Here is a 22878-nt window from a genome sequence, read left to right on the forward strand (position 1 = left end):
GGCGGAATGAATAATTTGTCTTATTCCGTTCTAAAATTTCCAAACAATGGAATGGTATATTCGTTCCGCTCCGTTCCACTCCGCTCCATCCCATTCCGCTCCATTCCATTCTGCTCCGTTCATTTCATGATATCCAAACATACCCTAAGGAAAATATAAGAAACGTAAAGTAAATTACTCACAAAAAAAAGTTTTCCAACTCTTAACATAAAAGAATTAAAGATTACACAAATGACTTATTCAAATAATTTATATATGATAGCTGATTGGTTGACACTATCTTCTAATAGTAAAAAAATAAAAAAGAACTTGCAAAAGAATTTTAACTTAATTTGCTTAAAAAAAGCAGGCAGAGGAGAAATAAATTAGTTACATTAACAGTGAACAGAGAAAATACACAAAGCCCCTCAGAGTAGATGATGGAAGAGCATGAAGAAGGGAGGTGAGGGATTCTTCTCTCCAATGCAAATCTATCTTTTACTTCTTCAACGCTGTTCTTTAATCGGACAGGTACTGCCCATCAGAATGTAACTGATCTATAACACATTATATGGCTCTTTTGAAACCACAGAATTATCCTTTTTATTTCCATAACTTTACAGACTTGTCATGACTGGCAGAAGCAACCATCCCTGTCACTGGTGATTGTGCTAGAGCTGATATTACACCCTCATGAGCTGGTATGGTCATACATTTATTTTCGGCCATTAACCATAGCTCCAATGACTGCAAACCATTAATTAATGAAACAAATGAAAACAAATTTTTTAAGAAACTACGTAATATCTGCAAAAACATGTTACCAGCTTGTTAGCCAATATATTTAACAAAAACTATGTTTCAGGGGGAAAATTAAATATATTTTTTTTTTTTTAATTCTATACCCGCGTGTATATATATGTAACTGAATTAAACTAACTAATATAACTGAGACACTTATTGACATCATTAATAACAGTAATCTTCAGAAAAGAGTCACTGTATAAACAGTTAGTAAAGACTAGTTCAGGAATAAACCTGAAAAATATAGTAGTAAACTCTGTAACAATATGTACAAACATACCTGGTATCCACCAATAACCAAGAGGTTGGAGTAGCTTGGATGAAAAACACAGGAGTGAAAGATGTTTCCACTGGAATTAAGTTCATGAATGCAATCCCCTGAGGCAAGTGACCAGACTTTGACAGATTCTTGACTCACAGATGCCAAATAATCTCCATTTGTGTCCCAGCATATACAATGTACATCCGCAGAGTGTCCCTAGAAATACGTAAATTCAAAATATAAATAAATTTTAAAGGATAATATAATAAAAAGCAAGATTGGAATTTGTATTTTATCGTTAAATTTATTGAAATTCGGTGTCCTTGTTTACACCTGTAATGAGTGCATTTTCCTGTCAGTCTCAACATCAAAGAGAGAAACAACATTGCCAGATGCTGCAGCCAGAAGGTGTCCACTCCTTGGCTGAAACCTCACCTGTGTAGATCCCCCCTGCTTGATAAATTTAACCAGTTTCAGAAGAGAGAATATGCCAAATCCATCACATTTATGAGTAAAATCAAATAAGTTTCGCACATGACCTTAAAGGCGCGAGTACAAGAATATTGATTAATATTCCAGAGGCGAATCTCACTGTTATCATCACAGGAACAGAAAACGTCGTTTTTCTTAGGGTGGAAATCAAGGGATGCAACATGAGAAGAATGACCACTATATGCCTGCAAGGAAAAGTTTGGCTGCAAAAGTAATAGCCAAAGGTTAGTCCTAGCTTTAAGCAAACCAACATTTTAAATAGATACTATTGTTAGTAGTATCAGTATTCGGACCTTTAGTCCATTAGTCAAGCCCATTAAGTTAGAATAGTCTATATAAAAAGATTAGGGCCGGTACATTATTTATACCGAAATATATAATATTTAGTTTTCACACTTTACACTAAACCTACCAAGACACAGCACCTAGATATAATGACTTTCATTTCCAACAGTAAAAGAAATATAAGGTTGGTTTGGTGGTTGGGAGCAAAGAGTTAAGGAGTGGAGTGATAAGGAGGTTGAACATTTATTCCCACTCACAACATAACCCAAGCATACTAACAGTAAACAAATAATAATCTGCATGGGGAAGAGAAAATTGCATTCAATTAGAAAGAAAGCATAGCATAATCCCATATACTCAGGAAAGACAAGGAATGGCAAAATCTAACACTCAAAAGAGAATCAATTAAAATAAAAAAAATTACATCTGCAGCATCCCAAAGTCGCACAGTTGTATCAAAGGAAGATGTTGCCAGCTGAGTTGAATTTGGTCTGAAGCGAACATCAGTAATAATAGCAGTGTGTTCCTCTGGTGTGCTCTGTGTTTGCAGTGTCTCCATGTTCCATAGAACAACCTAATGAAAAGGGATAGGATAAGCATCTGTTTCTTTGACACAATAAGGGTCAGTTTCTTAAGAAGGGTAAAAATGAAAGTGAAAAATTTGTGTATATGTTTACAAATTTAAAATAGTATTGAAAACTGACCAATAAATCCTTCATTCCAACTTTTATCCCCATACCCTACTAATACCAGAAGTAAAATTTTGATATAAACAAGAAAAACATGCCAACATCCAATGAATACTAAATTAAAGCATGCCTGCCTACTAAGCAATTTGTTGGAGTAACAGTATAACTATTCATTCATTTTCTCTATTTAGTCCTTTTGATTATAATAATACTCTCCTAGAATTTTCTTTTTTTAGAATATTTTCCTAGAATATTCCTTTTCTATATTAAGATGTAATCTCTCTATTTATTACTACTATTGCTAAAGAATAAAATATACAAGAGTTCTTCTATGCAGCAACTCGTGAGAGGAGTGTTGGAGTAACCGTATAATTTTCCTATTTGTTTATTTTCTATAATTGATCTTTTTTTATCTATAAAATAAGAAAATACAAGTACCTGGTTAATACTAATATGCCCTTTGGTTAAAAAATTACACCTAATTGTTTTGGGGGCAAAATGTGTCTAAAAATTACTTTTTGTAACTAAATTCAGAATTTGGCTACATTGAAACTAATGGTTTGGTCTGTTTGTGTTACCATTGGGCCACATATGTACAATATCCAATTTGCATTGTAATGTAATTGAACCATAAAATTTTCATCAGTACAAATGTTGTAGAGAAGAAATGTTCCCTCTCTTCCCTCTCTTCCTCTTCTCCCTATTCGTCTTCTCTCTCTTCCCTCTCTTTCTCTTCTTTCTTCTCTCTTCCCTCTCTTCGTCTTCTCCCTATTCGTCTTCCTCCTTCATCTTCTTCTTCCTTCTCCATCTCCTTCTTCATTGTTATTATTGAGTTTCAGACATGTTCGATTTTGATTTTGATTTGGTGTTTGTTGTTTCAGGTTTGGTGGTGTTGACTCACGCGGAAGAGGGAAGCTTCGCCGACGGTGCGGTTATCTGAACATAAGGTGATCATCTTCTTCTTCAGATCTGGGATTTTTTGTTGTTACTAAGTGGTGATGAAGAGGGTTTTGATGTTCTTTGTGTTTTTGGATCTACGGATCTGTTGTCTTTTTTTCTTCTTCTACAAAAATTTCTAAAGGATTTTATGTATTTGGAAAATGACGATAACATTTAGGGTTTCATTATGATCTCTGTGGCTATGTATTTGGAAAATGACGGTAACAATTTGAGAAGGGTTTCTGGAAAATGAAGAATGAAAATCTTAGGGTTTCATTGTTTGTTTCTCTGTGGCTGATTTCGGGTGAACAATGGTGTCTGAGGTATGGGCAACTCAAAGGTTAGTGCATAGATTAGACCTTTTATAATGTGGGTTTTTTTCGTTGGTTGATGTCATGTTGATTACCTTGAATATTGTTTGATATTGAAAATGTTCAGTTTCAGTTTCCCGATTTAAGGCATGTCTGAGCTTGCCCTCCATATGTTTGATGAAAAGCAGGAATGACACAGTGGTTGTCGTTGCTGCGTTTCATGGTCTGAGGTTTGAAAGACCCGGTCAGGTTTGAGAGCAGTAGAGCACGGGATGATATCGATATTCGAATTAAAATCTGTTGCAGTGCGAAAAGGATCATTCAAACCAGAATAATACATGAGTCACACTACCATCGGCGACAAGGAACGATAAGAAATTTTCTACTGGATTCTTAAAGGTTCATGGAAGGTGAAGGTGAAATCTTGTGAAGGTGAAGGGTGTAAACTGTTTTTAGTTTAATGGTTATTTGGATTTGTAGGAAAAGTCTCTTAAAAAGTCTCTTAAACTGTTTTTACTATATTTACTTTGAATACAATTTAGAGTTTATGTGACTGCATAGAATCCAAATTGAATCAACTATATCCTTGACATGCTGAGTTCTTCACATGTTCGGAGATGACGTTTTTTCCTGTGATATTTATCAGGTACATATTCGCTCTCTCTTTCAATTCTCTTTGTCTCTACTCTATGCGAGCAAACCGTCTGGATGAATCAGAATTGTTGTGTGCAGAATCGTTGTTGTTGAGCTGTTGGTCGGTGTATCGATCTTTTCAAAAAGTCACGGAAAGATGAATAAGTTTGTATGAAGCTCTGTTTTTGCGATTGTCGTGAACGGTGATGTTGCAGGTTGCTAATTAATGTTATTGAGGTGTGTTGTTTAATCTGTATCGGTTCTGTTTTAATGAATTTTTCGAGAATATGAAGGTTGTTTGGTTTTGATTTTGCAGATATTTGAAAGTTTAATGAAGGTGATGGAAGGGAGTTGAAGTCTACAAGTTTTTGAAAAATGAAGGAAGATGGTGATATGCGGACGTTATTATAGGTACTAACACATCCTCCTTCCGTCACATCACGACTGGAGTTAGTCCTCATAATAACTACTACCCTATCATCGATTTTATTTCTCTTCTATACGTAAACCTCTCCTTCTTAGACCATTGGGATTATCAGGAATATTTAACTATTATGAGATGTGAAAAATCTATACATCATTTCGGCTATATGGGTATTTCTTCAGAGAGCTGTGGCGGCAGTGAAATTGATGGCGAGGAAAAGCAATATTTGTAGATTTATTTTTTGCATCATGGTTTATTATTGGAAACATATGGATATTTGGATCTCCAAACTTATACCGGTATGTATATCCTGTAAGAACCTCTAACATTTAATATTATGTTTTTTTCAGACCCTGCATATTAAATTTGCTTCCTTTTGCTTTGACAGGTTATGTGTAGTGTTTCTTACTTTTAGCTGAATAGATTACGCATTACCCTTCATTCTATGCTTAACAATCTACTGCTGTCTTCCCTGTATAATTTCCACTCATGGGGTCAATGAGGATATGGCACAAACCAGAGGTGCAACCTTCAAATGCATTGATGCTTTACCAACTCACAAGTCCAAATTGAGGAAAAGAAAAAGCATAGATGAAAACACTCCAGCTGTTATTGAAGGTGGAGTTGTTTCCGGAGGAACCGAAAAGGAATGCGTGATCTCCGGAGAAGATGCAGTAAGTATAAAGTGATTTTTAATTCTTCTCGATCCTTGAGTAAAAATCGTGCCATTTATGTTGTTCTTTCAAGACACAGAGCCAGGTAGAACCCTTTATCTGACAGAATCATCAACGCCTTTGGTAATAGTGATCCACACCATACTCTCAAGGAAGTTTCTAAGGTATTTTCTTTTTACCCTTTAACTGTTTTTTAATATACATATTTTGATGGCAAATACTAATGCACTTAATGAAATTTCAGGCTTCATTGTTGTTTGTTTACCTCGCTGTTGGGACCGGAATCGTATCTTTCCTACGTAAGACCATACTTTGACACTTGCCCTTCTCTTATTATTCATTGGTACTATTAATCGATGGTTTTAAATTGCGGTATGTATTGAAGATAGATATCGTGTTGGATGGTGACAGGAGAAAGACAAGTTGCGAGGATTCGTAGTTTGTACTTGAAAACAATATTGAAACAGGATATTGCGTTTTTCGACACTGAAATAAACACAGGAGAAGTAATTGGTAGAATGTCTGGTGAAACAATTCTCATTCAACATGCAACGGGAGAAAAGATTGGCAAGTTTACTCAACTTGCTACATCAAATTTTGGTGGCTTTGTGGTTGTTTTCATAAAAGGATGGAGACTAGCTTTAGTTTTGCTTGCATGTGTTGACTAGATTTCGTGTTTTTATGGTGAATATCTTGGCCTCTTCCATTTCATTTTCAGTATCAGCTTCTGTAGAATGCCTTCATTGAGGGAGAGGATGTATATGTAATATTATTAAGTTGTGTTGTGATTGAAATGGTTGGTTAAGAAGTGTTGAAATCTATAATCTCTTCTTTAGTCATCACTGGCATGGGTATAACTTTATTAGTATCAACTTTCCAATCTTTACAGGGATTGATCTGTTCTTTGGCATTGCCAGTAGCTTTAAATGTGTAATCTCTTCACTGTGTTTTGACTTTTATGAAGGAAGAGGTACTATAAATGGATGTTTGACTTTGCATTCAAGTTTCTACTTTAACATTTATACTCAAAGCTTGGCAGTGGTGGAAATGGCTGTAACAAAGGATTGGGCTTGGTAGTGATGGAAATGGCTTTAACAAAGGATTGGTTTAAGAAGATCAGAAGAATAATATCTTTATTTTCTAACAGCAAAAATAAAAAGAGAATATATTAAAATAAAAAAGAACTATAAATAAATTAAAATAATAAAAAGAGCTTTTTTATTTTATCTTACAACTATACTCATTATTATTCTAAGACAAGACTTTAACAAAGACTGATATATTTTAAGGGGGACTCAAAATGATGTAAAAAAGGGTACATCCCACAAGGGATTTCATTTCTTCATGTCTAACTTTTCTATCCAAAAAATCTTAAATGTTTTCAATTATTGAGGAGACTCTATGCTTCATTTATGTTATGTATTAATGTGATAAAACTAGAATAAGTAAGACCAACATGGCATAACTTATTTTGGATGTAATGTTCATTTTGGGCATAGCTAACTAAGTACTACTGTTGACAGTTATAAGAATGAAAAATGTGACTTTACATAGTCACAAGGTTGGTTATTAAATTTATGTTAGTACAAAATCGTTGTTGCAATTTTTTGAGTCGCTTTGATGATACTAACCATAAATTGTAAAATGTCAATAGTTTGCAAAATTAACTCAAGGAACAAAATTAAAAAATTAACTTATCAGCTCCCTTTGGGATTACCATGTAATGCCCAAACTATTATATCATCCTATTAACTTACTTTTTTTAATCAATCCTTAGGCCCAAACTGTTAACAAAATATTTTTATTTTTCAAACATCTTTTATTATTATATTAACCTCTCCCCTCAAAATTTATTTTTCTCTGTCATCTTTTATTTCCCTCAACCACAATGCGCAAAGATGTATTTTTATATACCAAAGATGTAATTTATAATCCAAATATTTACGATCCAAAAATGATATCCGGGATATAATCTATTATTAATCTAAATATTTTTATATACGAAAATTTACTATTGATACAGTTATTTTTGTAAATGATACATAAACATAAATAATATTTGTATACAGGGAACAAAATCTATTTTTGCTTTAAATATTTTTATATACGGAAATGGTATTTATGATCCACAAAATTTTGATTCAAAAATGGTATACGGAAAAAATCTGTTATTGATCTAAATATTTTTATATACGAAAATTTATTATTGATCCAGATATTTTTAATAATGATACCTAAACATAAATAATATTTATTTATTTATTTTTAATATAAACTCTATTATTCATTTATTTATTGCCCTTTTTGTATTTCATTTTTTTTCCAGGTTTTGACATATAGGCTCTACTAATTTTGACTACATACAAATTATTATTATTTATTTTCTCTCTTTAAATATTTATAACACAATATTTAAAAACTCATCCTATTATTTTTATTTCTACAAATTTTTAATATCAACCCATGTTTTTTGCGTTGTTATATTTACTAATAACCCACTTTTAAAACTTAAAACAAATTCATTAACCTATTCTATTTTTTTAATGGATTCTAATTTTATTTACATTTTTTATTCTTAGACAAAACGATACACAAACCGACACCAGAACCCGTGCGGACGCACGGGTTTCCCACTAGTTACTACTATAATAATATTCTCCTAAAATATTTCTTTTCTATAATAATAAAATACGAAATGGGTGGTCCTTCTTTCCATACCTACACAAAAACAACCAAGCTTTTTTCCAATTCTTTAATCTTGAGATCTTTCTTAGTTTTTCTTATAGGTTTTTTATGTCCTCCTCTCCCTCTAGTTATTCCACTCTTTTCCATCTGACCTACTCTCTTTACAACAGAATCTACATATCTTTTTTCTACATGCCCAAATCACCTAAACTTATTTTCCACCACCTTTTTTACTATAGGTGGTATCCCAACAATTTCTCGAATATGGCATTGTTAATCTTATCTCGTCTAGTCTTACTACACATCCAACACAATGTTTGCATCTCTGCTACACTTATTATAGTTTCATGTTGATTCTTAACCACCCAACATTTTGTCCCATAGCAAGTCTTACCATTGTCTGATAAAAAAAAAAAACTTCAGCTTGAGCGGTACTTGTGTTACATAAAACCCCTGAGGCCCTCCTCCTTTTCGACCATCCAGCTTGAATTCAATGATTTACATCTTTTATTTCTCAATCATTTTGTATTATGGACCCAAAATATTTACACTATATGTCTTGTGGTATGATTGGCCTCCAAATTTCCCAGCAGTGTTAGGCCAGAGGGTGTATTTTAAGAGTCTTACATCAAACAATATATAACTTGAAAATATGTTTATATGTGATCTCATCAGAGTCCGCCGGAATCACTTGATTCCATGACATTATTAGTCAATCTCTTGGCTAAGGGTATAGCCCTTGCAAGAGTGAAGAATGATAAGTAGAGTTTCACTAGTAAGTCGGACGTCTCATCTTTCCGACTTTACTAAGATGGAAAGGCGGGATAATCCTAGGACACCCTGACCTCATCAAGAAGACAGGAAAAGGCAAGAGGTCTGTTTTCCGGGGCATAAGCTTGCTGCAATGATACACACGTTTAAGTAAAGCGCAGTGAACAATAAACCAAATTTCCGGACAAGCCTGATCACCTACAAACTGGTTTTGTATAGTTGAGTAAGCCTGGACCCAAATTCTAAGACTACCAATCTAATAAAAAGGAAAGGTTCTTCATCTAAGGTTCATTATCGGCATAAATTATTACTCAAGCCCACAGTTCCACAACTTCATGTAATCCATTGGATACATTATTTCTCTTTTTTTCCTTTCAAAGTCCTCGTCATTATGGATTTAAACTAGCAGAACAAAAGAATCAATAGCAGCATAAGACCACAAAATGCTTGCAAAAAGATATATTCTTTTTTTATTGACAGTATAGCACATCTTATTTATGGCATGAAATTCTTACATTATATAGAAACTTGAGCAGAAATTAAGAAAAACACTTGACATGATATTTTTGACGAGAAGATAAGTTTTTGGAACTCAGTATAATAATCCTCTAACTAATGCTCAGTTTTATAGTACAAAACAACCATCAATCAACCTTGACCTAGCAATAATGCATTCTAGAAAGTTGATTCTTAATATCACAACAGAGGCATGGCTAAAATGCATTGTGTGAGAGTGAGGGGAAATTATACATAAATTATCCATGAGCTATCCCCTATTAGCTTCTTTTGCGAGAATTACCTCTAGAAACTTAGCATATGGGACCAGATTGTGACAGACATTAGATACTTAGGGTTTTGACCATTAGTTACCTAAGCATGATCTACTGTCTTAACTAATTAATGCTGATTCGTCTTGTTAAATTCTACCCATGCTTGTTAAGGTGGAATCATATACCCAGCAGTACAACCAAATCACACTAAACACAAATGCCTAATAGGAGCAAAACATAAAGTTAAGCAAACGACAATAAAAGGATGCATCCCCTAATAGGAGCAGACAATAATCAGATTTAATATATAAAAAACAAAACAAAAAAAAGGAAACCAATTTTAGATCTTTAATTTAGAATTCAATGGGAAGTATTTCTTTTTATTCTAAAATGTGTTATAACTATTTGGTAATTCTGATATCCCCTTTAAAGCAGTAAACTGAAGAATTAAATTCATTTTACCTTCTTGTCATGTCCAGCACTGGCTAATAATTTCCCATCTGAAGAGAAATGACAGCAAACAACTTTTCCATTGCTTTTGCGTACAGAACCAACTTCATTGAAGGAAAAGCCTGAAATGAACCAATACAGTCGATATAAATAATAAAAACTTATACACATGGAACCTGGATACTGAATACGATACGGATATACGGGACAATTTTAAAATTCAAGGCATGATTCGGACAAGATACTTCAATAAAAATTTAATATTAAATATATAAGTGTGGGGTTTATAAACATAACTAAAAAGGATAATAAAGAAACATTCACATTATTTAAAAATGATTGTCAAAACAAATGATGAAACAACGCGGGTGATGAAAAGGATAGTAAGAAATACGAGAAAGAGACATTTAGGTAAAACCATGTGTCTGCATTACGGAAGTTCTATTATGTAGTAAAACAGCTGCTGGAAAAGTATAGATAGCGTTTAACTTTAAAATTTGACAGAATGTAGCCCAGTCAAGATTTGAGGTTATTGACAGCAAAAAAATGGCCAGTCAGATTTTTTCAAGAACTATTTGTAGAAGTTGAGTTCCCAGGATCAGGGGCTTTGATGCCATGTGAGAAATAGGAATAAGAAATTTTCTGAATGTGCTTGAGTGAGGGCTCTGATGCCATGTGAGAAATAGGAATAAGAAATTTTCTGAATATGCTTGAGTGAGTATTATAGCACTCAGCAACCAAGATATTTATAAACAAAATATACATCTCATATCCCAAACGTATCGGCCACAATAAAAATACATCTCGAGCATATCTCAACGAACCTGTTGTATTTCGTGCACATATAAATGCATCGGCCACAATATTTTTTTTTTAAAATAAAGTTTAATTGATGGATACTTCTTTGATACGTATCAGAACTTATCAAACACATACCGATGTTGGATACGAATGAGACACCACTTATACTTTGACATGCACACAAGTACATCAAAATTACCTTTTGAAGCATCTGTAGCATGCTCAGAAGGATTCCGTTTCAATGTCCCGAATAAGTCCTTTCCATCACCATCATCCTGTGAGAGAAATGATTCCACATTATCATCTAAGGAGCCAACATCTCCAAAAGGTTCCAGGTCATCCTGCAAATAAAACAAAGTGAATAATAAAGTATTAACTATCATCTCTAACTTCAAAACAATATGATTCCGTTAATAATATAGGGAAACATAACATAAATTCTAAGAATAAAACATTTTTTGTATTAAATGTTTTATTTGTAAGCAACATATGTAGAAAAAATGCTTTATCATCTCCAACATTTTTTGTATTAAATGTTTTATTTGTAAGCAACATATGTAGAAAAAATACATTGATAATTCCCTTGGGCAATACAAGTTACAAAATATGCAAGTTGATTTACCAGCTGGTTTGTGGAAGATGCAAGACCGCCTGCTCCTTCAGTACCAAACATCATCAAACCTTTGGATACACCAGCAACATTCTGCAAGTTACCTGCCATAGCAACTCCATCACCAGGAGTATGAGTGGATGGAGTTGATGGTTGAGAGTTAGAAGGGCCAAGTGTATTTCCTGTGCCAGTACTATTGGCAGCTCCCGAAGATGTAGGCCCTTTCCTTTTTCGGTTATTCTATAATATAGCATGCAAATAGTCATATATAATGTATGAGAAAATCACGCAAATGGACACTTCTAGCTTAAATATTATTAGCAAAGCAAAAAATAAAAGTATTAATGATTGGTATAATTGTAAAGAGAAATGATGGTTTAACACACAAATTTGACAACAAAACTGACAACAATTTGGATGGTTAACGCCGTTCAAATATGCGGTTAATTACATTCATTAGATGGTAATAAATATAACAAGGTCTCGCAATCCAGTAATCATCCATTGAACATAATTAACCACAACTTTGAATGTTTTTAACCATGATTTTCAGGTGTTCAAATATACATAGTCATGAATCATGATAACCATCCAATACATGAGTTTGAGGTTTTCAAATATACATGAAATGTATTAACAATAATTTTTGTTCAAATATACGCCTGAAAGTTGAAGTTAATTGTGTTTCGTGGACGGTTAATGAGTTGCGACACCTAGTTATATTCATTAACTGATTCAAACATATCATAATAAAATACAAAAAAGATAAAATTAATATAAAAAATTTAAGATAAAGATGTATACAGCAGAACGAAGCGCCTAATGAGATTCTATTGTCCACACAGAACAATGCGCCTTCAAAGAACCAATGTTCTATCCCTATAACGAATTGTATTATTCCACTTCATACCTTTCTCTCTCCACTCAGAATCTTTAGAACATGATTCCCTTACTTAATTTACTTCTTGTTTCCTTTTCTCACTCTCAGTCATGTGGATATTCCCACTTTGTCCCTCTATTTATCTTAACATAAACTCCATGATATGGGCTTGGACAACTGATGTGTAAACTGTCCCTTTGAGCCTAATATCCTATCATTGCCCCCCTTTTGAAATACAGACTTGTCAATGGGACATAGACTCTTAACACAAATGTAACTCGTGGAAGACCAAATTTTTTGTCCCAGGATCCCCCTGTTGTGAGTTTGACAAACTAAACACTCCACTTAGTTTTTATTAAGAGTCTCACATTGGACAATATATGGCATGAACATGTGTTTATAAGTTAGAACGATCCTCACATTACAAGCCAGTTTTGTATGGTTGAGTTAAGTCCAACCACATTTCTTAACATGGTACTAGTATCAGAGCCTCGTTTAATAATCTATTGGGCCACCTATTATCAAGTGTCTGCATCAGGTCACTTGTCATTTATATTCATGCTTCAGATGTCCAGTTCTGAGTGTGAGGGGGGTGTTACTATTCTCACATCGGACAAATATATGGTCTAAACATGTGTTTAAAAGTGAGGTCACTCCTAACCTTACAAACAGGTTTTGTAAGGTCGAGTTAGACCCAACCATAATTCTTAACATGATATCTAGAGATTGTTTCGATCCTCCTCGAACTACCGATCGCTTCTGCTATTGAGTTCCCAAAAGTTTGGGTGTGTGATGTTTTGACTTTTCTAAATGATATGTTCTCCTGTTGCATAATACATCTAGAGATTGTTTCGATCCTCCTTGAACTGCCGATCGCTTCTGCTATTCAGTTCCCAAAAGTTTGGGTGTGTGATGTTTTGACTTTTCTAAATGATATGTTCTCCTGTTGCATAATTCGTTGGGCCACATGCTATCGATTTCCGCTATCGAGCCACCCGCCATTTATATTCACGCTCCAGATGTCCAGTCCTGAAAGTGAGGGGGTGTTAAGAGTCTCACATCGAACAATGTATGGTTTGAACATGTGTTTAAAAGTGGGGACAATCTTCACCTTACAAGTCGGTATTCTATGATTGAGTTAGGTCCAACCACAATTCTTAACAGAGTATCTAGAGTTTGTTCTGATCGCTTCTGCTACTGTGTTTCCAAAAGTTTGAGAGTGCGTGTTGTTTTGACTTTTTTTTAATGATAGGTTTGATTAAAAAAATCCTCTTGTTGAATGACAAATTGTTCTCAGCATGTCCTCTATAGTATAAAAGATGGTAGAAAATAGACTTAGGTAGTTTGAACATGTAAAGAGAAAACCTGTATATTCTGATGTAAGGAAAGTAAATCAGATGGAAAGGAGTCAAACAACTAAAGGTAGAGGAAGAACTAAAAAAACTATAAGAGAAACTATTAAAAAAGATCTACAGATTAACGAATTGGATAGAGATATGGTCTTGGATAAAACATTATGGCGTAATTCGACCCATGCAGCCGACCCCACTTAATAGGAATAGGCTTGATTGTTGTTGTAGTATTTTATCATTACTTCAATTATATACTGAAGTGAATAAGAGGAAATCTACAAATCAATTCTAAGATCGGTTGGTGAAGCACGAGTTCTCACCAAGACTACACAACAATTGGAAGGCAAACTTGAATCAATGTGAGCTTAACTCCAAAAATATGAGTTGAGATTTGTTCCATAACTTTAAAAGCATTACCACATTCTATAAAGTTGAAAATCAAAGATTTCCATGATGCAATATGAATATCCATCATTATGGTACGTGGCAATCAAGGGATCGGAAGGCATCATAAACTTATTACAGTTTACCGATATTCCTAAAAACACACCCATGAACTGCTTCCCCAACTCCAAATCCATATGATCACCACATGCACCGATGAGGGTCAGCATGATAGTTCCCTCTCCATCGACACAAACTCTTATGTTATTAGAAACTTCCAAGCATTCACTACCTTACCATTCTTAACATACCTTGATATCACAATGCTCCGAGAACTAAAATCCATCACAAAGATTTTAGCAAACAGTAACCTTGCAATTTCGATGTCCCTAAATTTGGAGTAAATCGAAAAGAAAGAATTACTCATATAAATATGTGACTCCAACCCACCAACCAGACCCACAGAGGGGACAGCCATTTGGAGCTTCCTACAAGCACGTGCATTGAATAACTTGACAAGTACCATGGTGTACAGAGCTACTCACATGGGAATTGGGAGCAATGGGGGGCATTTCTTTTGCATTTCTGCGCCCATAACAACACTGGGTTCATTAAGAAATATGATTATAGGTTGAACTTAGAAAGACCCATACTTGCCCACTGTTTTTCCACAAGCTCAGAGTCATGTGACGATGACGAACTCCTCCACAAATGCCCATTATTCTCTTTTATAATTTGCACCACTTGTTTCATTGTCTTCAAAATATACTCAGCAACCAAATTCCCCAATTGGACTTTGGCTAGGATGGCTTCACAAACTTCAAGTAGGGCCTTGTGAGGGGACAGTGTAATCACCGGAGATTTCCGCAAAGGAGAACATCTCTTGTGTGTTCTCTTCAGATTAACCATATATGTTGTCCCGAGGCAAGCCCGCAAAATTAGAACTGTATTTAGGCTAACTAAGCGCCCTTTCTTCTTGAATCCATATGTTATCAGTATCACCAATTTGGGTTGGCTTCAGTGGCTAACTCTTTTAAAAGTTGTAATTTCTTTTTCCAAACTAGAGCTATTTTGGGTCTACCCATCAGATTAAAAATGATACGCAGCTCACCAACTACCCATTTTTCCCCTGCCTCCCCTCTAAAACTTTAAGAGCTGAAACAGTCCTGAAAGGTACCTTCTCGCCTAAAAAGGGCTCCTTCTTCGTTGCACATATACATGCCTTTTCATTTGAAACCGGCCACAAAGTAGGCGGCCTTCAGCAAAGATAACTACATTGTATACTAGCTCATGATTCCTTTTTTCTCCAATGGCTTTAACAGTGGCAGACTAACTCGCAATTTCCTATCGTCCACAGAAGCATCCAGATCCGGTGGCTTTAGAATCTTTATTGTCACCACCATGTTCAAATTTATTGGTTTGGGTGACAACAAAAGACACATCGATGTTCTCAGTGACGAGGAGCCAATGTTGTCATCGTTTGTCTTCTTTTCCATAGAAATTTATGTTGTTGTCGCTTGTCTTCTTTTTCATAGAAATTTGGCTGCCGCTCCTTTCCTCTTCTCTCGTGTTTGATTGCTTCTCCTTCAGCTTCTCCACCTTTGAAACAGTTTGGTTGAACTCTTCCAATGTTTTGTTCTCCTTTGCAGATGCTATTCTCTGTCGTCCCTCGCTTGTCAACGGAACTCTCCTTGTTTTTTCTTTCAATCAGATTACTTTCCACCAACATCACAAACGGTATCTCCTAGTTTCCCTTTTGCTTTGTTTGCATTTCTATTAGCAGCATTCTGATGTTACTCATCCCTTTCCACAGTACTTCTAATCTTGCCTCCATTGTTCGGGCATGATTGTCTGTTTCTGTGAATTGCTGATCCCTTCACAATTCGAGCAGGTCAGACCATTTGATTTGAACTCAGAATCATAAAATGCAGAAAAGATGAAATGAAATAAACAAAAAAAAAATGTAAGATAAAGAGTGTATTATTTCAGAAAATTAAAGGAAAACACAAGATTTTATCGTCCATAGAGCTAAGCTCCTTCATACCCTTCTCTTTCCACTCAGAATCCTTATAACCATTCCCTTACACAATTCACTTCTCATTTCCTCTTCTCACTCTCAGTCAGCCATGTGGATATTCACATTTTGTCCTTCTCTTAACAAAAACTTTCCACAGTATAGGCCTGGACAACTGATGTGAAAGGTGTCTCTATGAACCCACCTTCTAGTGTGGGATCCTATCATTAAACATCTACTAAACATAATTAACCATGTGTTAGAACTACATTAACCATCGTAATTTTTGTCGAATTTGTTATTCAATTTTGTGTCAAAATAACACCTCATTTGTAAACAAACATAACCAAAAAAAAGAAAAACACCTGACCCAGTTGCTGCGGGTGTAAAGGATCCTGCTGTTGCTGGGAGATGGACTGTTGCATCTGTGGCATGTTGATCTGCTTAAGAAATATTAGAAACAAAAAATATCAACAAATGGATATACAGTGTCTGTTTTTCAACCAAAAATAAATAAATAAAGTGTTTATTATAATTCTAAAATGGCTATTTGTATGTTGAGAGGAACTAAATATTCAGATGTGAATATGTAAATAGAACGTAGTCCGGTGAAAGAATAGTCAAGTAAGTATGGGATGATAATTGTTATTAGGAATATAGGCTGGGTTTCCCTTGTATTGGCCCAATTCTCTCCCCTTCCCTTCTGTCAGAATTCGGTTATGAATTCGGTTATGAGTAGACTCTAAAAGAATTAAATAATTAAGATTCTAATCCTAACTATTGTTCATTTGAAAATATAACCTATGGATCATCCACAAACACATCCAAATCATTCAATGCTCAGGATAGCAAAAAGCATAAAGCAAACTATCCTTCTATCAGAGTAAATATCAAGTTCATGTAGCATGAGGCCAGGCAAGATGCATAGAATAAATGATACCTTAGATGAAGTAGGTTGCATTGGAGAACCTATTGACCCATCATTTGCAATTGGCTGACTGTCTTTCACATTCAAACCTCCCCTAGCTAATCCCCTTAATCGTTGTGGATCCATATCTCCATACACTTGTGAATTGCCAATATTTCCTTGTGCATGTGCCTGTGCAAGGAGCTGCTGTTGTTGTTGTTGTGGCAAAAGCTGGAACTGATTTGCACTCTGAAGAAGAGGCTTTTGAACTTGAGCTCCAAAACCCGGGCGAATTTGTTCTATGCCCTAATATGATTTAAACCAGATCAGATATATTGATGAATATCTAAAGGTGAACTTAAGGCTCATAACAGAACTCACAGTTAATGGCCATCCTTTTAATGTGAGACCACCAACTCCTTGATTTAATCCTGAAATCGGAGAAGAGAATTATTGAAACCTAGAAAGATGATTATATGATGAAATTGTGTGGAGATTTTGTTATAATCATAATTGATGAAATAAAAATAAAAATCTCCAAGAACATTATGACAAATTGAACCATGCAAACACCCAAAACCCTACAAGCAAAATAAATAAGTATCGTGTTTTGTTGCCTGGTTTACATGATATAAAGTGCTGTAAATTTTAATTCATTAAAATTTCGGATATTCATTAAATTCACTTTTCCCCAGTAGTTCAAACCTGCATTTGTGATTCCAGACTTTGACTGCATTCCACCCTGCCCATAAATTGAAGAAGGGTCCATAGGTAAGGATCTCTGCATGTTTCCCATGTTGACCTCGCTTTTGATATCCTGCTGAGGAGGAAAAATTGAAGTTGAACACCTTAAAATATAGAGTACATATAAAGCAAGGAAGGAGGGAAGGAAGGAAGGAGGAAAGAAAAGAAAGTAGTGAAAGCAAGACCAAGCAAGGAAAACACATACAGGGATTTGCTGAGTTCGAACCTGCATTTGCTGCAAAGCTGCTGTCACATTTCCTGAATTTCCTTGAACCATCTGACTGTTTGGGCAAAAGGCAGAAAAGTCATAAACATGTAGAAGACTACATACTACATATATTTCAAGTTCAATGCAATTTTAAAATAGTATTACCCAGGATGATTTGTTGATTTCAAAAGGGCCATTCTAGCATCTAAAAGTGGTTGGGATGTCTCTGTATCCATAGGGTTAGAGTTCTTCATTCGATCCTCATACATTTTTGCAGCCAATGCAGTGGCAGTAGATTGCCCTAGCACTCCTTCTGTAGTGATAGCATTTAGAGGACTTCCAATGGGAGGATGATTAGGATCCCTTCTTTGCAGCTGAGCATGACGCATTAATTGCAACTGCTGCATTTGCAATTGCTGCTCTTTTGCTTTAATTTGCTGAGTCTGCAAACAGGAAAGAGTATTTAATCAGATAAAAACAATATCATTTAGGGGAAGGCTAATTATTACATGAAGGCTCGTGAATCATTTTTGTATCAAGCGCCATTAAAGCCAAATGAAGAGAAGGGAGGTACCTCTAAATATGCTGCAGCATTCTCAGAATGTTTCTCATTTGTCCTTGCAATAAAAATATCCCAGAAAACAGACCACCACTCAAAAAGAAAACCTCCGGGAGCATCAATTGCTGCATTTTCAGTGTTAGCTATAATCAATTGTGTTATAATTAACCTATAAATATTCCACCCAAGCAACACACGCTGACATGTCAACAGACTATTTATAAAACAGGTCTTAGTTAGAGGGGAGGGAATTCTCTCCAGTTATTTTCTCTAATGTTTTCTCAAGTGTAATCATTTTATATAATTAAATAATCAGGTAAACAAAATAACACTACGGTACTACTTTAACGAACACTCACCTACTGGATCAGGAGAAACCTTCCCTTCTGTCATAAAAGACTTGGCAGTATTGTGCAACTTTTTCTTCACCAAATAATCATATATGTAAACATCAAGCCTAACAGAAAAAGACAACAAAACAATAATGGAAATTGGAAGTAAACAACAAAAAATATTAAATGAAATTCTCTACATAGATCAATTAACTATTAATTTCGTATCAAACATAAATTAATTAATACTCTTACATCTTATCAGCTTCCCAATTACTCTGCGCCATAGTTTCCTTTCACAAGCAAAATTAACTACAGCAAAGCACGAAATTGGACCAGATATGGAACAATTGAGATCAATCAAATCTCACAATAAACAATGAGAAAATCAATTTAATCTAATCAACAGAATGCGCTAACAGCCTCGAAACGCGACAAATAGATGGATCAAAGATCCCGCATTACGAATCACGGGATGCATGCACCCACGATCACAAAGGAAGAAGAATTGTTATCATAAATTTTAGAGATCACAAAATGTGGAAATGAAATAACATTTCCTTGTCAGGAAAACAGAGATTTTCTTGTGAATTGCACAAGTTTGGCACCAGGTGACACTTGATCGGTGATAAGATCGAAGGTGATGAGAAAGGAAGGGAAATTAGGGTTTGTGACACAGTGATTTTGAGGAGTAGAGTTTGAACTGGTTCAATGAGCTTTTCTGCAGTGTGAGGGGAACCAATGGGAGAGGTTGAATAAACGAGATTCCGAAGCTCAGGCTCGGCAACGAACCGAAGCTGATAAAGTTCAGGTTAGAGAGTAGAGAATTACCGATCTGTACTACAGTTAACAACAACCCACACGTGTCGAGTAAGTCGACCATCTCTGTTTTTTTATTATAAGTTGTTCTTAAATTTTTTTTTCATATATTAAAAAAGTATAATTAATTTTATATGAAAAAATTAAGAATTTTTTATAGCACTCTCGTTCATTGAAAAAATATTTTTTTTTTGACAAACATTGAAAAAATATATTTAAAAAAAAAAATAAATATTTAAATATTTTTATTTAAAATTATATATATATATATATATATATATATATATATTACAGTTAATTTTAAAGTGACTTATAATTAAAAATAAGAATAGTTTACCATCTATTTCAAAATAAATATTATTTTATTAATAAAAAATTATTTAAAATAAATATTTTTTACTTTTTTATGTAAAGATAATTACTATATTTTTCAAGGTTTCCTTTAATAATTAAAGTGTACATTTCTTCTAACATATTAATAAGATTATTTTATAAAAAATTACTATCTTTTAATAATTTTATTGTATTTTTTAATATGTGTGGAAAATTCTTAAATAACATTTGTTATTAAATCAAATGAAATTTTATCATTGCAATATATTAAAAACAGGAGGTTAAATCGAACAGATTTTCGATTCAAGGTTCATTTGATTTAACTGGTTAAACATATGATTGAACCGTTTATTAAATAAATTAACAATATAAAGTTAAATTTTATAGATAAATCACATAATTATATGTTCACAAATTAATAAAATAAATGTTTAAAAAATTCATTACAAACTTAATATTATGAGATAAATGATAAACATAATTATAGAATATAATGATACATTTAAAGAAACACAATTATAACATAGTGTTATAACTTAGAAAAAACTTAGAAATCTATGTTGCTCTTTTGTGAAGAAAAAATATTTTAAGTATTCATGCTAACATATTAATTATTTTCAATTTCTTTATAAAATAATATTAAAATTGACCAATGGTAGGTATTTCTTTGAATCGAACAGTTTTATAAAATCGGCTCTGATTCTACAGTTTGAACGATTTTGAGCAATTCAATCTGATTTTTCCAATTTTGTTGTGGTTTTGACCCACCTGCAGTTTTACAAGATTGATCAGACCGACCCTAAACCCCGACTCTTAATTTAAAAGAGAATAAGTCACACAATAGGATGCTACTCAAAACAACAAGCATACTTTCTTTAATCAAAATTAATAACTCGCATCGTAATTCAAATAATCATAACATGACTTCACCTATTATTTTAAAAAGGAATATTGACTTAAACAACACAATCCAAGGATTTACTCAAAAACAAATAAAATGCTTATTTCTTAATATTATATATCAAGCATTAAACCAACTAAAAACGATAAGTTAAAACAAATAAACAAAGAAAGTTTCACATCAATCCTCCAACGCACATCATCACTCACTCCTCCTAAGTATATGTACATAGTACAAAAACAACACAAAAACAACAAGAAAGGGGTGAGAATATACTTTATGATATTAACGGTGTAAAAGAATGCAAGGATAGATTAAAATCACACAACTAACAACACACATTCATTTACACGACAACACATAAGTATGATCAATTTCACATACTCTTTATGTATGCAATGTGACTCACAACTCGACTCAATGCATGTGGTACCAATTAGACATCAGAGGTTTGTTATTGATATTTCTCATTAAACAATGGTTCTGCGTTGGAATCGGGGGCCCACTTTTGAACCCCGGACATGTATTGGTCCAAACTTTTGAACCTGTAACACGCCTCTTTCAAAACACTAACAAGTATAATGCATGACATACAAACAATGCAACAACAACAACAACAACTAGGGTTCCACTTCTAACCATAAACGACCTACAATTAAGCATACACAGTAGTCTCCATTTATGAACTACACACCTCTAAACAAACAATCACAATTATATACACATCATATAATTATTTCACAACAACACAACTCACCACCAAAATGATTAATTTAATTATTGTTTCACATTTATAATAATTCATTTAATTAATTAGATTCACCAAAATACATCAAAAAGTAGTCAAACATCAATCGCACGACTAAATTGTACAAAAAATAGAACTGACTGCTCAAAACTCATCCACTGAAAACGTGACAGTCAGCCGTTAGCTGGGTGACGGCCGTCACCTAGTCTTCCATCCCCACACACAAGATTGTCATCCCTTAACGACCGGCAGAGAAAACCCACCCAGAGACTGTGACGGTCTCCCTATTATAACGCTGACGACTGTCAGCTGCTTCAAACACATGACAGTCAGTCTGTCACGCTCGTGACGACCATCACGCTGTTAACAAAACCAAAAATTGTGTTTTGCGTATCACAACTCATTCGTGCTCCGATTCTGACTTTTAGCACCCCAGTTCAAACAAAAAATCATGGATACATGTTGTACACTATTTAAAAAACATTTATTCATCAATTAATACAATAAAATCATCATTTTTCATAGGTTACAAGGTTATGTTCAAACCTCTAAAACACAACGATGGCAACACAAAAATTTAGAACTCGTATCAACATAACATGTATAGAAATCAGCATATAATATAGCACAAAAATTATACATTAAACATGGTAATTAGCATGAATTTCACACATTCATAATCAAGAAGTCATAACATACAACAATGGAGAATTCAACCTAGAGGAGGGTGAGGATCCCTCTCTACCCTTCATACAAATACACCAATATTCCAAGTAGTTTCTCCCTTGCATGAATTTTCAGCAAATTAACATCAAACTCTAGCTATGGTGATCCTTTTCTTCTCCCTTAAGCCCTCTTTGCCTCTTGCCTCCTAATTCTAAAAGTTTCTACGTACTGTAAAACTCCTTCAACCCTAACACTTTAGTATTTTTATTAACTCAAAGATAATTTACCTATTTTCTCACTTTTGGTTATCCCCCTTTTACCCCTCACTTATCTTTATTTTCCTTATTTTTCTAATAATTCAAATTTTCACAAAATACTATTAATTTCAATTATTTCTCATTTATTTTAAATCATTATTCTATAATTTTAGTTATTTAAAATTCTAAATAACT

General features: G+C 34.0%; 1 protein-coding gene and 1 long non-coding RNA gene across 20 annotated transcripts; one reads left to right on the forward strand and one right to left on the reverse strand.

The window, feature by feature from the left end:
• Positions 1-189: 189 nt before the first annotated feature.
• LOC131595667 (transcriptional corepressor LEUNIG_HOMOLOG-like) lies at positions 190-19809 on the reverse strand. Of its 6 annotated transcripts, none has more exons than XM_058868092.1 (17): positions 19215-19809; positions 18987-19084; positions 18643-18752; positions 18234-18511; positions 18087-18141; positions 17822-17933; positions 17498-17547; positions 17150-17422; positions 16575-16652; positions 11592-11819; positions 11169-11310; positions 10181-10290; positions 2247-2396; positions 1585-1740; positions 1379-1495; positions 1064-1261; positions 190-726 (listed from the first exon to the last, which is right to left on the reverse strand). In XM_058868092.1, exons 1-17 carry the CDS (start codon positions 19244-19246, stop codon positions 583-585), a joined length of 2331 nt encoding a protein of 776 aa, XP_058724075.1. In that variant the 5' UTR covers positions 19247-19809; the 3' UTR covers positions 190-582. The 6 variants fall into 6 exon arrangements, with proteins under 6 accessions (XP_058724075.1, XP_058724074.1, XP_058724071.1 ...); XM_058868091.1 differs by having other exon boundaries at positions 17822-17936; XM_058868088.1 differs by having other exon boundaries at positions 18066-18141.
• LOC131595668 (uncharacterized) lies at positions 3011-6880 on the forward strand. 14 transcript variants are annotated; one of them, XR_009281991.1, is made up of 8 exons: positions 3011-3458; positions 3629-3790; positions 3889-4193; positions 4408-4631; positions 4711-5117; positions 5207-5656; positions 5737-5791; positions 5904-6880. It is a non-coding gene; the product is annotated as an uncharacterized LOC131595668 (long non-coding RNA). The 14 variants fall into 14 exon arrangements; XR_009281993.1 differs by lacking the exon at positions 3011-3458 and adding an exon at positions 4304-4407 and having other exon boundaries at positions 3508-3790; positions 4494-4631; XR_009281998.1 differs by lacking the exon at positions 3011-3458 and adding an exon at positions 4304-4407 and having other exon boundaries at positions 3508-3790; positions 4494-4609.
• Positions 19810-22878: the final 3069 nt, after the last annotated feature.

The sequence above is a fragment of the Vicia villosa genome, linkage group LG4 (assembly GCF_029867415.1).
Source record: "Vicia villosa cultivar HV-30 ecotype Madison, WI linkage group LG4, Vvil1.0, whole genome shotgun sequence".
Classification (NCBI taxonomy): domain Eukaryota; kingdom Viridiplantae; phylum Streptophyta; class Magnoliopsida; order Fabales; family Fabaceae; genus Vicia; species Vicia villosa.